The sequence below is a fragment of the Lampetra fluviatilis genome, chromosome 6 (genome assembly GCF_964198595.1).
Source record: "Lampetra fluviatilis chromosome 6, kcLamFluv1.1, whole genome shotgun sequence".
Lineage (NCBI taxonomy): Eukaryota > Metazoa > Chordata > Hyperoartia > Petromyzontiformes > Petromyzontidae > Lampetra > Lampetra fluviatilis.
The window spans coordinates 15,125,870-15,152,639 of NC_136280.1; the positions used below are offsets into that span (position 1 = coordinate 15,125,870).

The 26,770-nt window shown below is 48.3% G+C and overlaps 1 protein-coding gene across 1 annotated transcript; it reads right to left on the reverse strand.

The window, feature by feature from the left end:
* Positions 1-768: 768 nt before the first annotated feature.
* WDR46 (WD repeat domain 46) lies at positions 769-26,770 on the reverse strand. The gene is made up of 16 exons (XM_078857329.1): positions 26,673-26,770; positions 24,640-24,789; positions 21,673-21,753; positions 21,301-21,413; positions 20,532-20,619; positions 19,828-19,889; positions 18,208-18,312; positions 16,399-16,549; positions 15,321-15,456; positions 14,314-14,413; positions 13,713-13,866; positions 12,515-12,659; positions 11,644-11,738; positions 5,644-5,739; positions 1,935-2,048; positions 769-1,320 (listed from the first exon to the last, which is right to left on the reverse strand). Exons 1-16 carry the CDS (start codon positions 26,745-26,747, stop codon positions 1,213-1,215), a joined length of 1,773 nt encoding a protein of 590 aa, XP_078713455.1. The 5' UTR covers positions 26,748-26,770; the 3' UTR covers positions 769-1,212.

Genomic DNA, 26,770 nt, shown 5'->3' on the forward strand with positions numbered 1-26,770 from the left:
CTCAGACTTGCTGCACAGATATCAGTTATTGTTGAGCGGGAAAAAAGTTAAAACAATAACAAATTAAAGCCATGGGAAAAATACAAGACAAGTGTAATTGTTATACTTGAAATTCACTGCACATGTATACGCATGTGTATTCACGTGTGTACAAAGACCCCCCGTATAGTCTAAACAGACTGTCCGGGCAAGTGCTGTGAGCACAGATGAAGGCCGGCATGGCACACGAGGTGGTGGGTGGCCAAAAACCATGGCTGGCTGCCTTTCTCTCCCAAGTGGAGATCTTTAAAGTCGACCTAGGGTTGGCGGCTCAGGACCGGTTCAAATATTCACCAATGGTATCAGCCGTGAGCGGGACTAATTCGGGTCGTTGGGTTCATAGTGCAGTAAGCTACCTGCTACACTACCCGCTCCACGTGTGTACGCACGCGTAGACCACGGGACGCCAAACATGCACATATGGTGTGCACGCGCAGTGCAAGGGTGGTGTGCGTGTTAAGTGTGTGATGTTTTTGATACCGCGGCCACCTATACATCAGGGCGTCTCAGAGCACTTTGCATCACATCTCATCTCAATACATTTGAAAGGGCACCCCCAGTGACAGCCGTCCCTGTGTGGCACAAGGCGCGATTATTGCCGTGTAATTTGTCAAGCGTCTTTGAGACATTTGCACACACACTGTGTAAGTGTAGGAGGATACGATACCACTTGTGTATGGATGCATGCATACACATATGTGTTTGTGCAACAGTGGTTAGCACATTACCCTACGAACCCTGGCGACCCGTTTACAATTCCTAGCCACGGTCAACATCAGTGGCAAATGTCTGATTTGGTCCTAAGCCTCCCCGAGGTGGCATCAAACACGAGTACCTGCTGTAGTGTGTAAACATTAGCACCGAGTAGAAAAAAAAGCGGTGGAGGTGCGGGACTGGCCACACCACGCAACAACGGCCTTAGTTGGCACCCGCTAACAACATTTTCCACAACAGTTTGTAAAAGGTAAATGGTGTATTTTTTTTTATTTGTCTTGGTTTTGCACATACACGTTTGTCTGTGTATGCGAGTGTATGCAAGTATATGTGTGGATATGTGCGTGGCTGTCTACATATTTGCGTGTGATGCGGTGTATGTGCATGCGAGATTGTCTGCATATATACACGTGTGTATGCCTCTGTGTATTATATACGTGTGCGCGCGTGCGTGCGTGTTTATTTTTTGAATCTCTGCAGGGCCCCCCCCTTGGCCTCCGTCTCGTTGCTTTGTATCTTCTCTTTCTGTTTTTTCTGCTTTTCTTCCATAGAAGCCTTGATCGTCTCCTAAGGGGCAGCGTTCAAACAAAATTTTTAAATAAATAAGCAAAGGCTAGAGTTACAGTGTGTGAACGCAGCAACGCACACACGGCAATTATTTCCAAGGGAACACACGTTATCAGAGCCGCGAGCGTGAGTGTGATTGAGTGGGTTGGGTGAGTGAGTTGCTGAATGAGTGTGAGTGTCTAAGCGAGGGTTGCTGTCTGGAGGAGTGAGTGGCTGGGTGAGAGTGTGAGTGGCTCAGTGAAGTTGCGAGTGCGTCATTTTGTGAGTAGCTGGGTGACTGTGAGTGACTGAGTGACTGGGTGAGGAAGTGAGTGGCTGGGCGAGGCTGTTAGTAGCTGGGTGAGTGAGTGGCTGGGTGAGAGTGAGTGACTGAGTCACTGGGTGAGGGTGTGAGTGGCTGGGTGAGTGTGAGTGACTGAGTGACTGTGAGTGACTGGGTGAAGGAGTGAGTGGCTGGGCGAGGCTGTTAGTAGCTGGGTGAGTGAGTGGCTGGGTGAGAGTGTGAGTGACTCGGTGAAGGTGTGAGTGACAGAGTGAGGCTGTGAGTGGCTGGGTGAGGCTGTGAGTTACTCGGTGAGGATGTGCGTGGCTGAGTGAGGCTGTGTGATCGTTACCCGTTTCTGTGTCCCTGCCACGATGCGTTTCCGAAGCTCGCGGTTGGCGGTGGAGCTGCGGCCCTTGGTGCGGAACCTCGGCTCAAACTTCGTGGGAGCTTTTGGGTCGAAACCCTGCACAGATAAGCACACGGGGCCAGGTGAGCACGCAACAACAACCGCCATTCACCACTAAGTGGCGTTGACGTCACCGCGGCTCATGTGCCATGCTAGGTGCGCTTTGAGGCCACGTGAAGGCCCGCTGGCAGGTCACGGAATAGACCCAGGTGCCATGGATTGACTGACTGAGACGACTGGCTGCCCGTTGCTCTGCTCATTGTTGGTGAGCACACAAAGACAAAGATCCCCTGTATAGCCTTGACAGACTGTTGGGGCAAGTGCTGTTAGCGAGCACCTTGAAGGCTCGCACAGCACACGAGGGGGTGGGTGGCCAGCACCACACCCGTCCGCCTGTCTCCCCAGTGGGTTTACACACCGCATCAGTAACTCATTTGAGGCCAAGTCGACCTAGGGTAAGCCCAGGCCCAGTTCAAACATTAGCAGATTGTTAATGGTAGGAACCTCCTGGTTCCACCAGCCCACAGGGGATTATTGTGTCCGTCCACCCGCGTGCATCCAAAAATGGGAGGGGTGGGGCTGGGTGGGGAGGGGCTGGGTGGGGGGTGGGAGGGGTGGGGCTGGGTGGGGAGGGGCTGGTCACCCCGTGGTGCCCTTGTAAAATCAACGTTTAACCTACTCATGCCGGCTTGTGCCCGCCCTCAGTCGGGCATATTTGCGGAATACACCACGCCGCCGTTGACCCTGGCCATTGACCGAGCAACCCAACGTTCCTACCAGCTCCCTCCGCAGGAATGTGTTATTGGTCATGAGTGGGAATTGAACTAGCGTCGCCGGGTTCGTAGCGTAGTGTGCCAATCACTACACGACCATTTACCACACAAAAACATACAACAAATATGTACACACAAGCAACTTACAAACACAGAAAAGACAAACATGTAACACTGATATACAATGCACACAAACACCCAATACGCACACAAACACACAGAACACACCCCCATGGAAACAAAAGCACACACAAATACACATACATAAAACATACACAGCACATTCATACAGCACAAAGACAAAGATCCCCATTTGGGGCAAGTGCTGTAATCGAGCACTTATGAAAGCCGGCACAGCAGACTAGAGGGTGGGTAACCAGCACCACATCTGGTGGTAATGTTTACACACCAACTAGATACTGATCTGAGGCTGAGTCGACTTAGGGGGGGGAGGGCTAGGACCAGTTCAGATACTCATCACTGGTGTTGGCTGTGAGCGGGAATCAAACTTGGGTCGCCGGGTTCATAGCGCAGCACGCTAACTGCTACACTACCCACTACCGGTCCCCGCATCGCGCACACACACAAAAGAAACACAGCAAATCTGCACGCAATGTTATAAACATAGAAATACAACCGACGGCCTTCACAGGGTATATTATCACGCCGCTGCAAATATTTATAGAGTTGAAGACATCAAGCCAAACGAAAAAAACACGACCATTCTTTTTAACCGATCAATAGACGCTTATTTAACTCGCACATCCTGTTATAGCTAGTCCTGTCAGCGAGCACCTATTCAAGACCGACAAGGGCATACAATGGGAAATTGTGACCAGGGCTGCTCTGCAACCACCTTTGTCTCCCCCATTGTTGACCACCTTTTCAATGCACTGGGCTTCTAATTTTAGGCTCGGTTAAACGAGCGGCAAATCAGGACCACATTTGACGAACCCTTCGCTCACGATGCGCACGGGCCACGGGTAGATTAACACGTGTGTTGAGTCAAGTGCGCGTACAGCCCTCGTGTCAATCCACTGCTGGATGAGTGCCTTCCCCATGAAGTGCTTGGTCACAATACGCTGGTCAGCGTGGGATTAGTGGTGGTAGATGCGAGAGAACAGTCGAACCCCTCTTAATGACCACCCCCTGCTAACGACTAATCGCTTAACGACATGTCTCCATAGAGCCCAATGTGTTCGCTTACAGACCATTCCCCTGTTAACAACGGGCTGTTGTAGGGACAGTAAATAATAATGAACGCATTGATTAACCATGTTTCTTTTAATATGTGTTTATAATGTTGTTAGTATTTTTATGTATTAATATACATTGTTTAAATATCACAAAGTAAAGTTTTTTGAGTGAAAAAGGGTAACTCTTAATGCTATCGGAACGAATTAAGCCTTTAGCGTGCATTTCCTAGACTCGCTTAACGACCAAATCACTTAACGACCGGTTTCGTGGAACCAATTATCGTCGTTGAGAGGGGTTCTACTGGACAACAACGGAGTTTTCTGTGCTGCCCTCCACTGCCCAGCCCGTAGCCTCACAGAACATAACACCTGTTATGCATGGTGGTCACCCATCCCAGCACTACTCAAACCTGCATAGCAGCCGGGACCTTGATGATATCGAAGCGCGTTCCGAACGATTTTGTCACAAGCCGATATGCGCATCCAATTGCAAATGTCAGACGTCATAGTGCACCACCGTGATGTTTGACGGTTAAGTTTAGTTCTCTATATGGCGCCGTCTCACAGTCGTTGACAAACAACAGCCAAGCTTGGCAGGTAGCAGCCAGGCGGTGAGTCGGTGCTACCATCAAACAATTTGCGTGTGATAATTGTTTTTTTACCCTTTTATCTGGCAACAAAACTGACACCTTTTTTTACGAGGAGTCATGTTTGCATTGACCACAATACCTGCGGTCGGGAATGCAAACAAAAAACATAACTCTGATAATGTATGCACTGTCCTTGAAATTGATTGGTCCACACCCGAGACAACTTTTCTTAGAGCCTAGTCTCACATGGTGTTGGACCAGATGACGCCAAAAGGCGCACAACTCCCCAAGTTCCATACTCTGATAGTGTATTGTCTTTGAGTTGTGCGCCTTTTGGCGTCATCTGCTCCAACACCATGTGAGACTAGGCTCTAAGAAAAGTTGTGTCGGGTGTGGACCAATCAATTTCAAGGACAGTGCATACATTATCAGATTTGTGTTTTTGTTTTCATTCCGACTGTAGATAATGGTCAATGCAAACATGACTCCTTGTAAAAAAAAAAGATGTCAGTTTTGTTGCCAGATAAAAGGGTAATAAACCAATTGTCATATTTTGCTACTGGCAAAGGAGGTTCCAACGGTGTAAATTTGTGTGTGATCCACCAACCCTTGCCGCCTTCACAGCGCTAGATTACAGGTCACGTGCGTGGCCACCACTGCGTGGCAGGAGGATCATGGAAATAAATTAGAATTGCACACAAAGTCCGATTATCCATGGACAATAAACATTTTTGATTGTCCATTGGTTTTAGGGCCTTTTCGGACCGATGTATAGGTTCTATATTGTTTCTATTTTGGCACTGAACAAAAGGGGCCCCATTGTGAATTATGGAGTGCTCTCACCGAAAACAGGCCAGAGAGTTTGCGTGCATAAACAAATTCTGTGGGACAACACTTGTTTACAAGGCCTGTACAGACCCCAACGTTCAAAAACATAAACAAATGCATGAACACATCGTCATGTGTCGTGTTGTGGCATGTTGTTGTGTTGTGGTGTGTTGTGGTATATTGTGGCATGTTGTGTTGTAGTGTGTTGTGGTGTGTTGTGGCATGTTGTTGTGTTGTGGTGTGTTGTGGTGTGTTGTGCACTCACCAGCCGCTGCACTCTCTCCGCGTACTTCGTTTCGAAGGAAGCCGTGTCCACCTTGCTCAGCATGGCCGGGTCCAGCGTGATGAGCTCTGGCTGAATCTGCACTCGGCATGCCAAACGCAAACCAATTAGCAAGGTTGGCTATGTACTGTGCGAACGAGGTTCAGCATACATACATGCATACAGGGGGAACGGCTGAATCTGCACTCGGCTGAATCTGCACAGCACATACATTCACTGCACATACGTGGGGAATAGCTGAAGCTGCACTTGGCAGACAAAACACAACCGATTTGCACAGTTGGATACATACAGGGTACGAAAAAAGTTTAACATACACACACATCTATGGGGAGCAATGCTCGGGGGGACAGGCAAACATCGACATCCCCGTGTGGTGAGTGGAAGGACCGGAGACACCCGGTGGGGTGAGGGGTAAGTCTGGAGAATCTCTGAGTGGTGAGGGGTAAAGCAAAGCTAAGTATACGTAGTGGACGGTTGTATAAAACACCTGGGGTGGAATACTCCATTCTTTTGTCTTTTAAACAAAAGAATACGCCAAAGGTGCATGCCTGCAATTGCTTGTTCACACCACCGCTGGAGGAAGGGCATCCACGAGTGAACTCTGAGGGTATTTGGTCTACTCTTCCACATTGACCAAACGTGTTGGAAGAGGTGGCGAGTACCCACACTTTACCCCACCGCGCACGTCCTGCAAATCGACTCGCTGCATTGTAGCCATTTACACCGTTGGGTGGACAAATGTGGGTGGGTTGACACTTGGGAGAGACAGATTGAAACGGTCTTGAGCAGAGGAGGAGAGGGAGGTCTTAGGCCAGGACTTGAAGGGGGGACAGTTGGCAGTGTGAAGGGAAAACGGATGTTCAGTGCAGTCAGCCTCTGGCCCATTGGGACAGCTCACTCAGTCAAGCCACGTGCACATGCACACATGCCGCACGCATGTGCGCAGGCTTCTACCAATGCGCCTGTGCTTCTCTTTAAAATATAAATACAACGGTTCTCGAGTTACCAATAACAGCAAAAACGAAGTCACTTCCTACCACGTGTACACACAGACTCTCGGCGGTACAGCATGATAGATCATCGTCAGCCATGATCTATCCACTGATAGATGAAGGTCTCTGCAAGCCGTTGCCCTCTCACATTGCGCAGGAGCTAGATGGACTGTTGCGTGTCCTTCCAGTATCACTCGGATGCCTCATCACCACCATCATCTACGTAGGTATTCCCTTGCTCCCTACCCATTGCAACCTATTCTTCCTGCCACGTTCTATTCAACAACCTACAAGTTGCTTATCCTATCCTACCATTAATATTCCGTGGGGCGCCACAATAGCAAGATGTTAACTACCTTGCCTGGTATACATGTGGTCGTGGGTTCGATCCAAACCCTGGAGTTTGCATGGTCTCCCCAATCATCATGTGGATTTTTATCCGAGTCCTCCGGTTTTCCCCTCCGCATTTAGAAACATGTGTTTAGAGTATTTGCCTACGATAAATTTCCACACAATAAGCCATTTCGTTGCGCTATCATTTGTGACCAGGTCACTTCTGAAAAATCAGCTCGCTGCATGCAGCAAACGCGGTCGGGTGTCGGGTGGCCGCGGGGCGGGGAGACGTGCCCAGCTTCGGCCGGAGCGGGGACTTTCGCGCCAACGGAAAAGTACGCCGCCGATAAGGCGGGACGCAATCCCCCCCCCGCCCTTCAAATGGGCCGCCGGTGGGGGGGGGCGCAAGTGTGATAAGCGAAGGGGATCACGTAGTTGCGGTCAGCGCAGCTCTTACGACGCAGATAGAGCTAGCGCCTAGCCCGTCAAAACATCTCTGTTTGCAGAGAGTGCCTTCGAACGTTATCGCGACCTCACTCGGGCTTGCTGTGGAGCGATGGAACGTGGCTGTCGTCACCGCGTCGCGCAGTGAAATGTCAGCAGCAGTCACCGAAAATAGCTTCGTTAAGTTTGCAGCCCCTTGTGTCAAGCCACTGCTGGATGGCGACCGGCGCTGCAGTGGCGAGTGTTAACTACCTCGCCTGGTATGCAAGAGGTCGTGGGTTTGATCTTGACCCAGATGCCTGTATATTTGGAGTTTGCATTTCTCTCTCCCTGTGGTCACGTAGATTTTTCGCCGGGTCCTCCGGTTTTTCCCTCCACATTCAGAATCAACATCACGCGTTTAGAGTATTTGGCTGCTACTATACATTTCCACGTGATAAACTACTTAGTTGAGCTATTTCTTGTGGACAGGTCGCTTCTGAAAAATCTACATAGCTCAGTGGGCCTTACCTGATAAATTAAAAGTTTAGAGGTTTTAGTTTAAAGTTTCGTGCCATGTTGGTCACGAATGAAGGTTGTTTGAACATTCTTCGCCACACTTGTTAGTGCAGGCTGGCGAAGGGGGTGGTCCTGGGCCCGGCTTAAATATCACTCACCACTGATGTTAGCTGTGGCTGGGAATTAAACTCACGTGGCCGGATTGACAGTGCACTGTGCTCACCACTGTGCCAACACCTCACTGCTCGGGACCACAACAATAGTAATAATAATTCTATGTCATAGAAAACTTTCCAAAAAAATGTGTTTCATGCATTGATAAATAGCATCGTCTTTCAGCCGACGTGCCTTTAAGAGCGGCGGTCCATTGCACAGGTGACACAGATGCAATTCGCTCTCTTTATGGAGTCATGCCCAGTTACAGACTGACATGGGATGTATAAAGTGACCTCAGAAAACATGAGAGTCACAGTCATCATAATAAGAATAAGTGATTTTAACAAGGGTACATGTTCGTGCATAAAATACGTTTATATGTTTTCCAAAGGTCACACTCTCTAACTGCACAACTTAATAGGGCATTCGTTTCCCCGGTAAGCAAGTTGACACAAAGCAACAAGTACCCATTTCATGGCAAGTCTACTTCGGGCTCGTCGCTGCCAGGGCTGGACACCAATTGAAAGTGTTGCGCAGGGCCGGGGAACTCGATTCTGGGTTGGCGGATTCATAGCCCGGCAGTGCTCGCATATCCCCACATGCGCGCCAAAACAGCCACGTTCTTGCGAGTACATTACGGATTCTTCGGTGCGAGACGGAGATGAACTCAGAAGTTTCAGGGCAAACGTCACCACCACACCTCGCCATCGCTTCCTTTACGTCCGTATCGCAATCGAGATTCAACCGAGGCCTGCTATCACGGTCTCAGGGTCACCATCTGGTGGCGACGGTGAGAATCTAGCGAACTCTGGACGCCACTCAAAGAGCCTGCGTGAGTAACTTTCCCTCCTCTATCCTGCGCACGAGTCCCACCCATCACAATCTTCACTCGCTGATTAAGTATATGGTACTTTCACCGCTACGTTCTATTCCAAACATCCGAATTGCTTAAATGATCCTGGCGCAGAGTTGCTAGCATCCCATGCATTCAGAGGTTGTATGTCTCTTCTCTCGTTGCTTAGACTCGCTCTCTCCGCAGGGGTCACGCCTGCTTCACTCAGGCCCTAACGCTCAAGATGACCTCTGCTCTTCTGAGTGATTTGTGCGGTCCATTAACAAATACTTGGCCTGCGAGTGCAATCCGCCTGTTGACCTCTCTTCACAACCTCCCTCCGCATGTTCGACAGAATCACTATCGAATCTTAAAAACTGCTGTAAAACCCCTCCACATCCCTCTTTCCAACTGACACCGCACTTCCAATTAGCCCCCACATCTCTGATTAGCACGGTTGGTTACGTACGGTGTGAAACATGTTCAACATACATATTATTATAATGCAGATTTACCCAGGAAAGCATCATTGAGTCTCAATAGTCTCTTTAGGAGGGTCCTGCCAAATTTTCGCAATAGGGGGCAATGCTACTGGTGTGCGCGTGTGTGTCTCATCCCAATCCAGTCGTTTTCAGGTATTGGAATGTTTGGCCAATAGCATTTACATTGCGCTTGCCCTGCTTGCTGCGAGGCACAAGTGGTGCGCCACTCTGCTGCGAGAAAGCCATCCCTCATCACCGCCATTGACAAAGCTTTCGGAAAGTTCAACGTAAAGCTGCTGCAGAGTCTGGCCCTGTTGACTCGGAGCAACGCGCCCATTGTGCCTGCCTCACCCAATGCATGTCGCGCGCCGCGGACGAGCTGGAGAGCTCAACAAAAACAACAACGCTGATAAAGTGAAACCAGCCACTCTAACGGGACACTGCGCTTCCTGCTCGCCGGCGGTTTTGTTGAAATCTCCGAGTCCCTTGAACAGGCGCGATTAGCGGACGGCCCCTGGAGCACATGCAGCGCCAACAATAATCCTGTCGAGCACGGCCCGCAAACGGGAACAGCGCTATCGCATCCTTCCCGGAGAAATCATCGCGCTCCTCAGCACCACCATCTGCCAACGCGACACTTCCTCCTTCACGAGGGGCGAGATTCGCTCACTGCCTGAGCAGCGGTGTGGACAGAACCAGGCCCAGCTGGCCCACAACCTTTGTCTTCCCAGCGCTGATTTGGTGGCACCACAGTGGTGAGATGTTAACTATCTCGCCTGGTATACAGGAGGTCGTGAGTTCGATCCCGATCCTGACGCCTGTCTATTTGGAGTTTTTATGTTATCACTGTGGTCGCGTAGATTTTTCTCTCCATACTGTATTTGGCTACTGCTATAAATTTCCACGTGATAAGCCACTTCGTTGAGCTATCATTTGTGACCAGGTCACTTGTGAAAAAAACACCTCTATATCTCAGTGGGCCTTACCTGGTAAAATAAAATATAGTATGAGTAGTTTACTTTTATGTTCACTACCATCTGTGCGAGGTGCTTATTTAAGGATAAGTCAACCTCGGCGAGCTCTGTGTGCAAAACCGCCGTACCGCCGCTCCCCACGCAGTGTGCAGAGGTGTGTGTCGTCTGCGTTTTATACGCGTACATGTGTTTGTGCAGGTGTGTGTGTGTGCATATGTGTATGTACGTATACACACGCTTGTGTGTTTAGCCACCCGACGCTTACAAAAATGAGCAAGAGCGCCGGGTGACAAAAACACGGCGAGTTGGCATGGTGGGGAATGCTAGTGATATCGTTTAACACGCAACATTTGGATCTGTCCCGTGACCTTGTGCCAGCGAGGCTTTGCCAACTTCGCGTGGCTTTAAAGTGCACTAAACTTGACCCAATTGCCATGAAGACATCGCCACCACCCCATTGGCTGTTGCACTTCTTCAGTGAAGGAATAGAAAAAGTACGCAAACTCTGTCCTGAAGCCCTCTCGTGGCAAGCAGACCTCGACATTGGCATTTAGCTCCTGTTGTGGGGCAGAGACACGGCCCAGCGGTAGCATGTTTGTCACTTGGAGCGACCGCCCGATTATTACTGTGAGGGTATTAACTGTAACAACACTGCACGTGCTCTTCTTGGTTCTTTCGGTAAAGTCATGTAGAAGGGAAATAATAAAATAATAAAAATAAAACATAATAAAATAAAATTCTCACGTCTGAAAAACAGCGTCGCTATTTTTCAGACAGCTCTGTTCTTCACCTGAGGACGGCTGCTTGTGTTGTGGCCGAAATGTCGTGAGAATTTTATTTTATTATGTTTTATTTTTATCATTTGATTATTTCCCTTCTATGTGACTTTACCGAAAGAACCAAGAAGATGAATCCCTGCAGTCACGAAAGCTCGAAATCGAAAAAACTGCACGTGCTGTTTGTTTCGCAGTGGACATTAAAGATCCCGTGACAGCGTTCACAAGAGTAGTGTGCCGGAGTTGGGGTAAAATATCTTATTTTTATTATTTTATTACTTCCCTTCTATGTGACTTTACCGAAAGAATCAAGAAGATGAATCCCTGCAGTCACGAAAGCTTTGAATCGAAATTTATCTTCCACGAGTTAATCAATTGGCATTTCACACAGCACCAACCATTGACCCCGACTGGCAGACTAACCGCTCCAGGTGACTCTTACACACAAGCCTCAGACTGCGTACCCTGTGCGTGTGTGCGTGCGTGCTTTACCTTCTCCAGCAGAGCCTTCACCTCCCACTCTTGCCTCTGTTTCTTGCTGCGCAGAGGATTGGCCTCCATCGCGTCGAAGTTGGGCTCACCCGCTCCTGCACGCCGCACGCAAACACAATTACCATCAGCGGGCACCCATTAAGGCCGGAGAGGAGTGACGGAGGCTGGCTTGACGAACACACGGCCAATCGCGTCTCCCGAGTGCGAATAATGATGAGGAAACACCACGCCGGATGCTCATTTAAGGCTGAGATGACCTAGGGCAGCCACAGGCCACTGGCGATGTGCGTCGCCAGGTATAGCCTGAGCCCAGACCAGATATTGCTCTTGTCGGTACCACCAGAGGTGACGTAACTTTTGAAGATCCAATTTCTACGCGACTAATAATAGTGAATTTTGTGGGAACCATTTGAAATAAATGGGTCAACATATAATTCAGCCATATCAGCCAAATAAATCAATCTGTGCGACAAGAGTTTTGCTACCTTAAGTGGTGACGAATTAAGGTCTGGCCCATGGACTAGCACTGAACCTGACAGGTACGGGTTTACAATGCCGTGCACTAACCCACCTCCGATTATTACGGTTGGCTACGTACGGTGTGAAAGAGGTTCAACATACGCTCTTTACTCCAGCGATCCCCCACACATAGACATGCGTGTATGCACATACACAATACTTCAGAGGGGGCCGGTGAAGATGGGGAGCAGAGATGCTGTAGCATAGCACAACAATGTATTGCACTGTAACCTAGGCCTAGGGCTGCACCCCAAGCACCTGCTCAGTCATCGGAGGTCAGATTCATGAACCCGCCCCAACAACACCTTGTTACCATTAACTTAAGGTGACTCTGGATGACCGGGAAACCTACCGGGCACCAGGAGGCTCGTGAAGCCATTCCCATGGCCGAGACCAAGTACGTCTTCGTAGGGGCAAAACTTCAGCGAGTGAGCGTGGTGAGGAGAGACGTGCGTCAGGTAGGGCCGGCCCACACCAAGGTGCGTGTCCTTGTAGACCTGCAAAGACAAAGATCCCCCGTACAGCCGACACAGACCGTTGGGGCAAGTGCTGTGAGCACCTATTTAGGCCGGCAATGCACACAACGAGGGGGCGGGGGGTGTGTGGCAGAGCACCGCTCCCGGCTGCCTTTGTCTCCCTAGTCCTGTTATTTATACACTGCATCAAGTACTAATTCAAGGCTCAGTCAACCTATGGGTGTCCCAGGTCCAGTTCAGATGTTCGTCATTGATCTTTGCTAACATTGGCTATTAGGTTTGCAGCACAGCGCGCTAACCACTGCACCACCACTCAACCCAAATACAGCTGCTCAGACACAGACGCAAACAATTAAGGAGATGAAAGTGGACTGCACCAAGCATCATTGACAGCACCAGTGTGCTGTCAACGGGTTCCTTCACAAAGCATCTATTGCCCCCTTGTGATAAGATCGGTTCAGATCATTCACCACTCATGCAAGCCACTGCTCGTAATCCAACTGAGGCCTTCGGGCTAATAGCACAGTGCGTTAACCACAAAACCACTACTTCACGCACAAAGACAAAGATCCCCCGTCTAGCCTTAACAGACTGTTGGGGCAAGTGCTATTAGTGAGCACCGATGAAGGCCGGCACGGCACATGACTGGGTGATGTGGCCAGAACCATGCCTGGCCGTCTTTGCCTATCCAGTGGCGATGTTTAGACACCGCACAAGGTACTGATTTGAGGCTGAATCAACCTAGGGGAGGCCCAGAACCGATTCAGATAATTGTCACTGGCGTTGGCCGCGAGCAGGAATCGAACTCGGGTCGCCGGATTCAAAGCATAGCGCGCTAACCGCGACACTTGCTCCCCACTGCAACAGCAACCGTCATTTTCCACTAAGTGGCGGTGATGTCACCATGGCGCTTGTGCCAGGCTATGTGCACTTTAAGGCCACGTGAAGTGTCGAATGCCCACTGGCAGGAGGTCACTGCATGCAAACTTGCACACACACTTCCACACTTATACCCATGCACAAGCACACGTGCACACGGGCGGAGGGGGCGAACAGGAATGGACGCACGCGCACCTGTACAACGTTGCCGCAGGTGGCGGCCAGCAGTGAGCGGTGGCTGAAGTCCAGGTTAGAGGCGCCCGAGCTGAGGACGTACGAATGCAGAGGCCTGAAAGTGCGCACGTCCCACACTCGCAGCTTGTGGTCCAGCCCCGACGTCGCCATGTACCTGGGAACGGCGCAGGGAGGGGGGTGGGTACCTTTTCTAAACTGAGCGATATATGTATGTTGAACTTCTTTCGCACTGTACGTAGCCAACCTTGCTAATCGGAGATGGGGGAGCGATGTGGGGAGTGGTGGTGCAGCGGTTAGCGTGCTGCACTACGAACCCGGCAGGCAGAGTTCGATTCCCGCTCACAACCACCAACACCAGTGACGATTATCTGAATGGGTCCTAGGCCTCCTCTAGGTCGACTCAGCCTCAAATGAGTACCTGGTGTGGTGTATAAATATCACCTCCGGGGAAACAACGGCGGCCGGGCGTGGTACTGGCCAGCCACCCCCTCATGTGCCATGCCAGCCTTCATAGGTGCTGCTCGCTAACAGCACTCGCCCCAACAGTCCGCTAAGGCTATTTTGGGGATCTTTGTGTTTGCGAGCGTGCGTGCATACGTACGTGCCGGTGCGTTCCACGGCGATGGAGCGCACGGCTCCACGGTGGCACATCATCTTGACGAGCGGCTCCTTCATCGTGGGGGTCCACATGGTCACGTAGCCTGCGACCACACCGGCAACAGCCCCGTCAGCATACGGGAGGCAGGGGGCCCCGTGGAGACACGGCACATGCCCCTCACGCGCCTCGCCCCAATGGAGGGGACTTGGCCAAACATCCCGATGTAGAATCGCAGAGCTTGGGCAACTGTTGGTGGCGACGGTGGTGGCTGCGTTTCCGCTTGAGTGTGCGATATGCCACGCCTCTGTATATTCTAAGGAAATCTGGGCAGCGTGTTCCAAGTTTGTAACCGTAATTTGAAAGCAATACACGTCGTCAGAAGACATGTAAACATGTATGGCCCTCATGCCATTCCACTGCTGGATGAGGACATGTCCATGCCGTGCAGGTCATGGGGGTTATTTGACCAGACCTCACCACGCAGGTTGAAGGTGGTGAGTGAAGATATTGGGAGCATAGGACTGTACAACAATGATTTTGTTGCACTATCTTCTGCTCTGCACCACTTAATGGTTTAAAAAAGAGGGAATGGTCTTGACCAATGCCAGAATAATGGAACGTTTAGAGCCATGCGCCTATTCGGTTTCTGGACCAGTGTTTTCCCGCTGCATTTGTTTAATAAGGCAAACTCCGGGCTGCTTTTTACTTCCATGGTACTTATCGGCAGTGTGCGGTGTCCTGGTGAGTGTGGTGTGGTGTTGAGCGTGCAGTGTGGTGCTAAGAGTACGGTGTGGTGTTGAGCGTGTGGTGTGGTAGTGCCCATGTCGTGTGTGGTGAGGGTGAGTGCGGTGTGCTGGTGACCCCTTGTGGTGTGGTAGTGCCCGTGTGGTGTGTGGTGATCAAGTGGTGTGCTGGTGAGCGTGCGGTGTGGTGGTGAGCACGTGGTGTGCTGGTGAGCGTGGGAGGTATGCGGTGAGCGTACGGTGTGGTTTGTGAGCGTGTGGCTGCACCATTGTGGTGACCCAGGTTCACGATGGCATTGGATGGGTTCGTGCACATGGCCTGGAGGCTGCCCCCTTTGGTGTTGATCGTCGAGATCTCCTTCCCGATGCTCACGTCCAGGTACTGTAAGTACCCCGTAGAGCTCTGCTCAACACACACCACACAACGAAATGACAAACATCCCAAGTTAAAATGGTAAAGTGCTGTTAGCAAGCACCAATGAAGGCCGACAAGGCATGCAAAGTCGCATGAATGGTAATTTTTAGTTTTTTACATGGTGCCCCATATACCAGGGCATCTCAGGGCACTCGCCATCACATCTCATCTGAATTTGAAAGAGCACCCCCTCAGTGGCAGCTTTCCATGTGGGCACAAGGTGACTGGCCTGCAAACGGGCATTCGTCTGCCAGTAGAGGGCGATTATTGCTGCTGTGTTGAGCGATTTGTGGCATAAACTTAAAATATGGATTTTTTTTTTATTACCTGCAAATTACTCCATTGGGATTATTATTATTCAATCAATATTGCGTTCAACAAGATACCCACACACCGTGCAAGGTCAAGTCTAGTTTATTTGCTTCACCAGGCGAGAACTCCCAAGAGACCAGGAGAGCGTCAAGGGCAAGAGCGGCTTGGGTCGGTGGGTTATTAAGCTTAGAGTGTCAAGCTACAACTTCGAGCGACCACGTCGAGAAGTACAACAGCTTTATCAGGGTCAGCCATTGCTTTGCGTGTCGGGCCACAGGCGTTTTCATAAAAGATCATATTCTTTAGTTGCATGCAAATGGGAGGTGGAACAGGTGACAATGCGTAGTGATGTTTGGGTGCTTGCGTGGATTAACGGTGGCTAGCATGGCCTCGCGTGATGTGATGTTGTATGGCTAGGCGTGGTTTGGTGTAATTTGTAACGTGATTAGTGTGGCGTGGCCTGGCATGGCATAGTGTGGTGGAATGCGGCATGGCATGGCCTAGCACGCCGTGCCTTGGGCATCATACAACTTGGCATGGTATGGATCGGCGTGGCATGCTGTGATTTGGCGCGATGTGGTGTGGCGTGGCACAGTGCGGCATGAGATGGCGTGCTACCGCGGTGGCCAGCAGGAAGTGGTAGGGCAGGAACTCCATGCGGGTGATGTTGTGGAAGCGCTTGAGGCAGTGCAGCTCGATGCCCTGCGAGTCGTACACATACACCCAGTGCAGCTGAGCCACGGCGAACATCGACTCCGTGTGCAGCCACCTGCACTCCGACGCAGTCACAACAACAGCACGATCATCACCTGGTGATCCGGAGCGAACGTAGGGAAGGTGCTGTTAGCGAGCACCTCTTAAGGAAAACAACATTAGCACGATCATCACCCAGGTGCTGCTCGCAATAAACTATTAATGATGGTACAGGAAGGGAGTGGTGTGGCCAGCCCAAGGCCTCTTTATTTTCACAGTGGTGATGTTTACATGTTTGCGCCGGGTATTCATTTCAGACTGAGTTGACCGAGGGGAGGCCCGCGACTGCTGCTGATATAATTTGCGACTGATGTTTCCCCACTGCCGATGCTGCCCATCTGTTTTTTTTTCCAATCCTAAAAGGTGATTTCATTTCAATGTGTGTGTGAATGTATAGAGAGTATGGCAGACAACCCAGCATTCACCGGTGTGCATGTTAGATTTAGCTCTAAAATTATTGCGCGTTTAATAACGGCGGCAGAGTTATATTTGATCCTGACATGCCACCATCACCACTCCTTTATTGGCACCTAAATCAAAACAATCGCTTGTTAATATGTACACCCAGTTCAGTGGCCTTTATGTGACCAGGAAAGAGCACAGCGAGACAACAGGAAACTTTACGCAAGTGACGCACATGAGCACAGGTGTGAGAGAAAGATGCAATCAAACTTGAGTGAGAATCAGTTTCTTTTATGGGTTAAGACTGGGCAGGTATAATAATCTCAAATGAGAGCTGTCAACCCTTCACCACCTGACAAGAGCCACACAACTTGAGCTGCCATGTGGGCAAAATGTGACAATTGATTGAGTTTTTCATAAAAGAATGATTATGTTGAAAAATAGAACAAAAATATGTAAATTACATGCTTATATTTAACTCACCCTGTCTGTTGTCGTATCCTCAAATCTTGCAACTCAATTTCAACCCACTTCCCAATGTTGTATCGACTGCAAACTTGGTATATGTATGTCATACTGGTGACAATACTATATTCTATCATTAAAAAAAAATTACATGTTTCGGCTTGCGTCTAATTGTCCACGCTCAACTAACGTTGGCTGTAAATCACCACGGTGCCTTACGTTATGGCAAGCTTCGGGGCCACTTCCTGGAGTCGTGGAGTTCCGCCATTACTCATACGGTACATTTCATTAAAGCGTTTTTTTAAAGTATTTTTAAATATTACTTCTTTTTTTACCATTTAGTTTATTTTTCAACATAACCGGTTGCTGACAAATAAAATAAATTGGCACATTCCCACGTGACACTTTGTTTCATTGGCTCTGTCAGGTGGTGGAGGGTATAGCTGAAAATTGGCATGAAATATTAACGGTGATGAACTAAATATGAATGGTAGTGTAGTGGCCAGCGCGCTGTGATACCAACCTGGCAACCCGAGTTTAAATCCTGCTCAGGATCAATAAAAGTGGCGAATATCTGGTCCCTAGGTCAATTAGGTCTGACTCAGCCTTAAATGTGTATCCAGTGCTGTGTGTAAAACATCACCACTGGGGAGACACAAGCAGCCGGGCATGGTGTTGGCCACCCACTCCAATCGTGTGCTATGCCAGCGGCCTTCATAGGTGCTCGCTAGCAGCACTTGCCCAACGAGTCTGTTGAAGGCTACAGGGGGGAACTTCGTCTTTGTTTGGGCGTGCGAGTGAACGTACTTGATGTCCTTGACCGTCTCCATGACGTTCATCTCGCACATCAGGGACTTGGTGACCCAGTCAAACGCAGCCACGTGGCCCCGTGTACCGCCCAGCAGCAGGTGCCTGGACAACAGAGCAACACAGTTACAATAAAGTTCAATACGTTACAGTACAATACGTTACAATACAATACATTACAATACAATGTAATACAGTACAATACGTTACAGTACATTGTAGCACAATACGTTATAATACAGCACAATACAATATCGTACAATACGTTATAATGTTGCAAATCAATACAATAGGTTATGATTTGAATCATTACAATACAATGTTTCAATTTGGTAGATTGCAATACCATAGGTTGCATTTCCATACAACACGTTATAATTCAATACAAATCACCATACAATTTACCATAAAATAAGTGTTTTTACAACGTACAATTCAATGCAAAAGTTTACAATACAACATAATGCATTACAAAACAACACAAGACATCACGATAAAATGTTACAATACAGAATAAAATATTCTAAACCAGCGGTAACGAGCGGCTCACTATCAGGAGGTGGTGAGTTCAAAATATGGTTAGGAGTTGACTCAGCCCATCATCCCTCTGAGGTTAATAAAACTAATACCACTTTGTGTGGAAGTTAACAGTGGTTATTCCATGGGGAAACTCACCCCCATCACAGGAATGTGGAATTTCCACCACAGGCTCAGGGCTATAAACAGGAGATGATCACTGCCTCAATGCTCTTTTGAGCAACAAATGACTTGAAAATTCTAATACACTCAGTGACACGTACAGCTGTTCAATCTAGATTTGAAGTTTTCGTGACTGCAGGGATCCATACTTTTTGGTATCCAAAGAGTATGTACAGCTGTTTTGTAAACCCACTGTTGAATAAGGGCCTCCGCACACTGTGCAGGTTGTGGGGGTTATTTAACCATACTTTACAAAGTGAGCCAGTGCGGGTTGGTGAAGGCGGGGATCATAGATGCGGGAGCGTAGGGGTAACAGCAGCGTGCTCACAACTTGACCTCCAAGGTCTACGAATACAGTCTCATCACCGCCTTCGTCTGGTTTTAGGTCTTCTCCTCCCCCTGGTCACGGGCGTCTGGGTGCCACCCTAATGCCCGTCTCAATAACCTGTCCACCCCCTCCATTCTACACATATCCGACTGATCACCACCTTTTAATCCCTATTACAATAACTGAAGTGCAATTATCTTTACACGGGGGTGCCTGTGAGTGAATGTTTATTTTTACATTGTGTCATTCACGCAATTGCACATCACATTCGCTGAGGAACCACAGACAAGCTGGAAGGCCACCAGGCGGTGAGCTGGTCCCAACAATTGTCCAAGCTCTTCGATACTCTATATATTCAGATGTTCATCCAAATAATCAGCATTTATACATATCGGCGAAAACCCACGCATGCAAGGGGGCAACACTATTTCATATATAGAAGGGACAGATGATGCTCGTTCCCATATTGCTGGACCGCCTCCCTCCTGCGAAGCCAGGGTAGGGTACCACCTCGAAGCCCACGGGAAGGGAGTTTCACAACATTCTGGCCATCCACCAAACCTCATGCGCAGGAAAGAGAAGCGGAGGCATACCGGCCAGTGGCTGTGTAATCCACTCGATAGGGCCCGAACTGGTTCAGGTCCAATTCAAAACTCTGTGAAGGGGAGAGCAGCAGGACACACAGACACGCGTACACCCACACGCACTTAAATGCACATAGAACAGAACAAAGATCCCCTTTGTAGCCTTAATAGACTGTTGGAGCAAGAGGTGTTAGCGAAAACCGATGAAGGCCGGCACGGCGCACGAGGTGGTGGGTGGCCAGCACCACGCCCGGCCGCCTTTGTCTCCCCAGTGGCGATGATTGCAAACCAAACCAGGTACTCATTTGTGGCCGAGTCAACCTTGGGGAGACTAGGACCGGTTCAGATAACCGTCACTCGTCTTGGCAAATCGCCCGATGATGCTGGATGTAATTACCAGCGAAACATCATAGTCAAATTGTAAATGTTGTGGATTTACTCTCCAACACATCGGTGGGCTGAAATAGTAACTATTTGGCGTTTTGTTAACGTAACAAATCCCTTACTAATTGGCTGTGTCAGGTGGTGGAGGGTTACGACACATTTATACTTACGCGATATAACCCAAAAACCTTTATGAGTAATATTGGTCACGAAACCCTACGTGTTAAACTCGGATCAGAGGGTTCATAACCAAGCATGCTAACCGCTGCACCACCGCTCCCCACTATGTGAACACAAGCGCATGCATGCGCACACACGCAACTAAGTACCTTGCTGGCACTGGTGATGTCCACCGCCTCCTGGATGTCCCTCTGTGTGACGTACGACGTCTCCTCGCCATCGTCCGGCTCTATGAACCTGTGGACATCATTGCATCTTTATTTATCCTGGAGGAATCTGACAAGGTACGACTCTTTTTCACAGATGTCCACTAGGACATCATTAAGGAACGAAACAGGATTTCTCCACAAATCTGGCTGTCTGCCTGCTGATGCTAGTTGTAAATACTGGCATGTTCTGTTTACAGGACAAACCTTACAAATTGGCTGTGGCAAGTGTTGGCGGGTTTAACGACACATTTACATTTACGCGATCTAACCCAAAAAAAAACTATATTATGAAGGACATCATTGCACCCCACATTCACTGGCCTTCCATAAACACACGGAAGAAATAAGGTAACATTCTGGAATCGAAACTGCCTTACTTTAATTTGTTAGTGAGAGCAATGTTCAAATTCCCTGGCCACCTGAGTTCGATGCCCAGTAAATAACAGCAGTTTATACAGGAGTTTGATTCCCAGCCAATGATAACATCACTTGCTACGTGATTTCTTCACCCGGTCATGGCTAACATCAGTAGCGTGTGACAACTGTTTGTTTGTTGAAAACACCACCAGTAGCTAGTTTCTTATGTATTGGACCCAGGCCTCCCCTATATCTATTGCCAAGATCTTGGACTTTCTGTGTGAGTGTTTGTGCATGCGTGCTTGTCACAGCAGTCTCTCCGGTTCAGAGTGCGATGCTGCAGGGTCCTCACCCTTGCGTTTCAGGCAACAGCAGGTCACACCGTGCCGTCTGCTGGCTCGCGAGCTCTGCATTCTTGGCAGCGCGCGTCACCAACTCTCGCAACGCCCCGGGCTGCCGTCCTTTCTGCGCCACACCGCCCGTGTTAGACACGCCGTGAGTTCACGTGCCACACACACATACGTATCTAGTCCACTGCCAAAGCAAACGATGCGTGGCACATAACACTCGATATAAAAACACAGTCTGCATTACAGAGGAGTACAACACATGATGCACACACACAGTCTGCGTCACAACAGGAGCACAACATGCGACACACGCACACAGCCCGCGTCACACAGGAGCAGAACACACGATGCACGCACACACTGGGTACACGCACCAGTTGAAACTTCTCTCCACGCTGGTACCGCTTCACTCTCGCCTCTGGCAGGGGCGCGGGACCAAAGAACACGTCCTTTGACTGGAAGATGAGAAGGAAGACAAAGGCGGTGGGGTCACACCAAGGGGTCGTGTTAGTACATTGCAATCTGAATCATGACTATATAAAACACATTATTCACAACACTATCTCAACCAATTGCTTCAGACCCCTGGGATTTGATCCAACTTCACCACGCTGGTCAAAGAGGGTTGATACAGGCGGCCCCAGAACTGGTTCATAGATCAATCATCACTGGAGTGTGCCATGGCCGGAACCAAACTCAGGTCACCATGTTCACAGCACAGTGCACTAATCTCAGCACTACCTGCACCACCCACAACCATCATACTTAGCGGCCTGAGAACGAATGTGTAAGGGCGTTTTATTAATTTAAATATTATACTATTATAAAAAATAATCTATTCCTGAGTTTCCTGGCTAGCTGCTGGCTGGGCTCCTCCACCTCAACAATAACTTTATTGTTAGTGGCTGTGGGCTGTTGCCACACAAACTATCTGGGTAACTGGCTAAACGAGTCTTTTCCCATGTAACAATTAAACATTGAATTGGGCGGAAGTCGGAAGACATATATTCGATAGTGACAACGAAGAGGTGGGAGGAATGAACACAGAAGACAGACATGGTTTATTCACAATTTCTCTAACTTTTAAATGTTGTGCTCCTAGTAACGCAATTATTTCGCCAGGATATTATTTAAGTCCTAAAGAAGAAAAAAACAACTCATAATACATATTAGCTTGGCATTTTAGAAAATAATAAAGCAGATTACTTGTGAGTGCTTGCGAGTACACGAATGTGATACGAGTATGAACATGTCAGCTGTCTCTTATTTTCTATTGCAGAGCAACAGGTTCTCTACTCGTGAATGTACAAAAATGTACATGGGATGTCTGTGCGGGAGGGGTTAAAAGTTCAAATGGAGCCAGATTACGGCCGAGTTAGGAGTATGCATCTCCACGAGATACGAGGTAATTCAAAACAAGTGAAAGTGAACCCAGGATTCTCTGATTGTGGACTGGTTTTAAGAAATACACAAAAAACAAATATTCCCATATAGCCTTCCACAGACTGTTGCAGCATTTTCAAGCCAACACAGCACGCGAGGGGGTGGTGCGGCCAACACCACCCTTCAACCCCTTTGTCTCTCCAGTGCTAATGTTTACACAGCGCACCAGGTGCTTACTTCAGGCTGAGTCGACCTAACGAAGAGCCATGACTAGTTCCGATATCACTTCCAGCTCATATTAGCAATGGCCAGGAATACAACTCAGGTTACTGGATTTCTAGTCCAGTGCAATAACCACCGTTCCCCACACACTTGAGGTCATAAAGGCAAAGCGTCTCCCTGGTCAAACAAATATGGGGTGGCATTTATCTCTGTTATTGGCAATGAGCCAGTGGTGTAAATTCCGTGCCGCCATACCAAAGACCAGTCTCTCTCCATCAGACAATCACTTTTCTAAAATTGGAATACATTTTTTATCAAACTTGGAGGGATAATGGACTGGGCCGACCGCCGACCAGGAATTAAATTGTCAACCTTCAGAGTGCGAGTAATGCACTCTGCCACAGTGCCCTGCCACAGCACCTCTCACGAAATTTTAAGAATTCTGTTGAAGCTTACTCTTAACTAATGTCGAGCTGTGGAAAAACACGAGGCGCCTGGAGGTGATTTAAACAGGCACAGACTCAGAACAGGAGTTCCTAACCAAAGTGAAGAAGGCCTTTATATTAGTTCACGTAAACAAGCTGCAGTCGGTTAGGATAAGGTCACATCAGGTGCGATCAGTTCACGAGATAATCAGGTTAAGCGAATCGACGCTCTTGTAAACACACAGCTAACGAGGAACACTGCTATTCGTGTACACTTGCCTGCTGTGCAATAAGGCTCGCATTGTATACAAATGTGGGTTTTTATGTGGGTGACTGCTACACACAGCGGAGGGCAGAGGAGCGACGCTAACAACGAGAGCACCAGGCGGTTAAAACACAGAAGGTTCGCACAGGTGGTGCATCTGCCAATCATTTCAGTGAGTCAACCCATGCAACTTGGGCTTATCCCATGACCTGCCAGCAAGCTTTCACGTGGCCTCAAGTTCCACCTAGCCTGGAAACGTTACCGCCACATAGTGGCAAAGTGCGGTTGTTGTTGTAGCTGCTGTATAAGTAAGATTAATGGGAGATGCTATTGTACTTTTCATCAATGAGAGAACACAAAATTGAGAAATCAGAAAAGTGAATGTTTTGGAAACAAATGCAGGCACCTACAGGAAGCAATTCAAATCTACTCCAACATATGGGTACACATTTTAACTCTTATTACAATTAGTTGAACACCGTTCTTGGGCATCTTTGGGTTTTTTTTGTCTGGCACAATGTTTTAGATATTCTTAGGTTTTTTCGGTAAAGTCACGTAGGTAAAAACATTAAAAAGTAAAATAAAATAAAAATCACGACGTTTCGGAGGCAACACAAGCTTCCGTCTTCAGGTGGTACCGTCACAGCCACGACAGCTATATCAAGTAAATGAGAGCTGTCGTGGCTGTGACGGTACTACCTGAAGACGGAAGCTTGTGTTGCCTCCGAAACGTCGTGATTTTTATTTTTATTTTACTTTTTAATGTTTTTACCTACGTGACTTTACCGAAAAAACCTAAGAATATGAATCATTGCAGTCACGAAAGCTTCAAATCTAGAATGTTTTAGATGTTTAGTATACGCAGTATTTTTATTATTTGTATATTTTTTTTATGCAGCAAAATGTTTTTCGTACCTTGATTTTTTTTACCATCTCCAACCAAGGCCTTCCTTACACAAGAGGCCAAAGTGTTTCTCACCTGCTTTTAAACAAAACATTCATTGTGTAACTGAAGCGCCCTTATTGACCACCCTGCTGCTTCTCACCTTGGCGGATTGCGAAAACCGATGTTGCTTCACTATATTTTCAACCTTCCGTCTCTCGGGCTTCTCTCCCTCGCTCCGTTGTAGAGGAGTCTTGTTGATCTTCACATCTTCAAATTTTTCAGGCTCCCAGTACCGCTTGGCTGGTTTCTTCTACAAAGTGGGAAACATGTACATATGTATGTTGAACTTTCACAGCGTACGTAGCCAACTGTGCTCATCAGAGGCGCGGGGGAAGGACAAAAATCTAAACACAAAAAGCAGATCTAAATAAATTATTTTTCAATCTGGATTTTAAAATGCATAGCTCCAGTGGCTTCCCAATATCGTAAAAAAGAGCATTACAGACGGCCGCAGAAGCGCATCTCAAAGCGACAACGCAGTGATCGTCTTTGTTTGACGATTAGCCAAAAACCGCTGACAGGATGACTGGCGTGATGGTTTATGATCCTTGATGAGATCTGCAAGGTATTGTGGTTCGTTTGTGGCAAGCACTTGGTGTGTCATGAGTGCTACCTTTTCATGTATTCATTCGGCAAACGGAAGACATGAGAAGAACACATGAAGTCCATTTGCTGGGTGTGGTGCCACACTGCATATGCACCGTTAAATGTGCATAAATAGTGATGAATAGGCTACACTTTACAACTGGGGAAAAAGGTTAACTGTACCAGAACGTAACCCAGCAACATGTGTTTAAAGTATTTGGTTGCTATACATATCCACGTGATAAGCCACTTCGTTGAGCTATTATGCGTGGCCAGTTCGCTTCTTAAACATAGCTATATAGCTCAGTGGGTCTTACCTGGAAAAAAAAAGTGTTTAGTTTAGAGCCCTAGCCATACTAGTTAACATTACCCTAGTCTTACGTAACGTTATACAAAATTGGCCATACGCGCACACACACACGAGATCATAAGAGGCACTACTTTAACATATAGGGAAAAGGGTAAACATTATGCTATGGCGTAGCGGTTCTAAACCTTGTTTGGATACTGCACCCCTTGTTGAATTTTGGTTCTAAGAAAGACATCTATGAATACTGAACATCAATATCTCAACTAACTGTCCATTTTGCGAGGTATCCTAACTCGCTCGCAACTGCAAGCGAATAAGAAAAATGAACCGCTGCTCTGCATACGTGGAGAAATTTGTTCGCGCTCGCGGGTTACTCTTTGGAAACCATACTCTTTGTTTCTTTCGGTAAAAGTCACGTAGGTAAAAAATAAATTAAATCACGTTTCGGGCGCAACACAAGTGCCCGTCATCAAATCTAGATTACTTTTTGGAAACTTCATTGGTATTTTACATCGTTCTAGGCTATAAGATGAATTTAAATGTTACCGTAGTTATTTTATATTGACAGAACCATGCTTGAGTATTAACTAATGACCTTCGTATATGATGTAATATCACACATTTATAAAGCACTGCTCTGGAGAATACGGTATCAATCTTGCCTTTTTTTAAAAAATCTCCTAATGACGATTGTTGCGATCCAAACGTCGTGATATTTTTTTATTTACTTCATTTAAATTTTTATAACTTTGTTATTTTTACGTGACTTTACCGAAATACCCAAAGAATATGAATACGGTATCAATCAGGCGATCTGTACAGTATTGCAAACGTGAGTATTCTCTCCTCTGTGCGTCTCTCCAGGCACGCCAGTTTCTTTCCAAACACATGCTTCTTTTTTTAAAAGGGTCAAACATCAAGCAATCATCTCAATGAAGCTTTAAATAAAAAGAAACCCCCATATAATTGTTACTAATGACTACTGTGCCATACACGAACGCTACGGGCTCCGGTTAGGCCGTGCGGCCCTCACACCACCGTCCTCGCCTAGCGCAACTCCGCCGTACCCCCCTCGCGCTCCCTGGCCAAAGCAGCTAGCCGAGGCCGGGACGCGGCGACCCAGCCAGGCCTCACTGCGGTTTAAAGCGGCACCGCGGCGCCGATTTAAGCAGCGAGCAGTGTTCGGCTCGCGTGCGGCGTGCGGAGCTGCGGGAGTCTCGGCGCGGCTCCTCTCTCACCTTCCTCGTCGCCGCGGGCTTCGGCTTCGGCTCCGGCGCGTTCGCCTCGTCCGCATGTTTGCCGTGCGTCGCCATGCTCGCCTCCCCACGTGTGAAGA

Bases quoted from the DNA above. Each gene is read 5' to 3' on its own strand.
- WDR46 (XM_078857329.1), bottom strand. From the start codon at position 26,747: ATGGCGACGCACGGCAAACATGCGGACGAGGCGAACGCGCCGGAGCCG. The intron at 24,790-26,672 runs GTGAGAGAGGAG...CCCACTTTGTAG, and splicing joins AGCCCGCGGCGACGAGGAAG to AAGAAACCAGCCAAGCGGTA. The intron at 2,049-5,643 runs GTGAGTGCACAA...TTATCTGTGCAG, and splicing joins CGGAGAGAGTGCAGCGGCTG to GGTTTCGACCCAAAAGCTCC.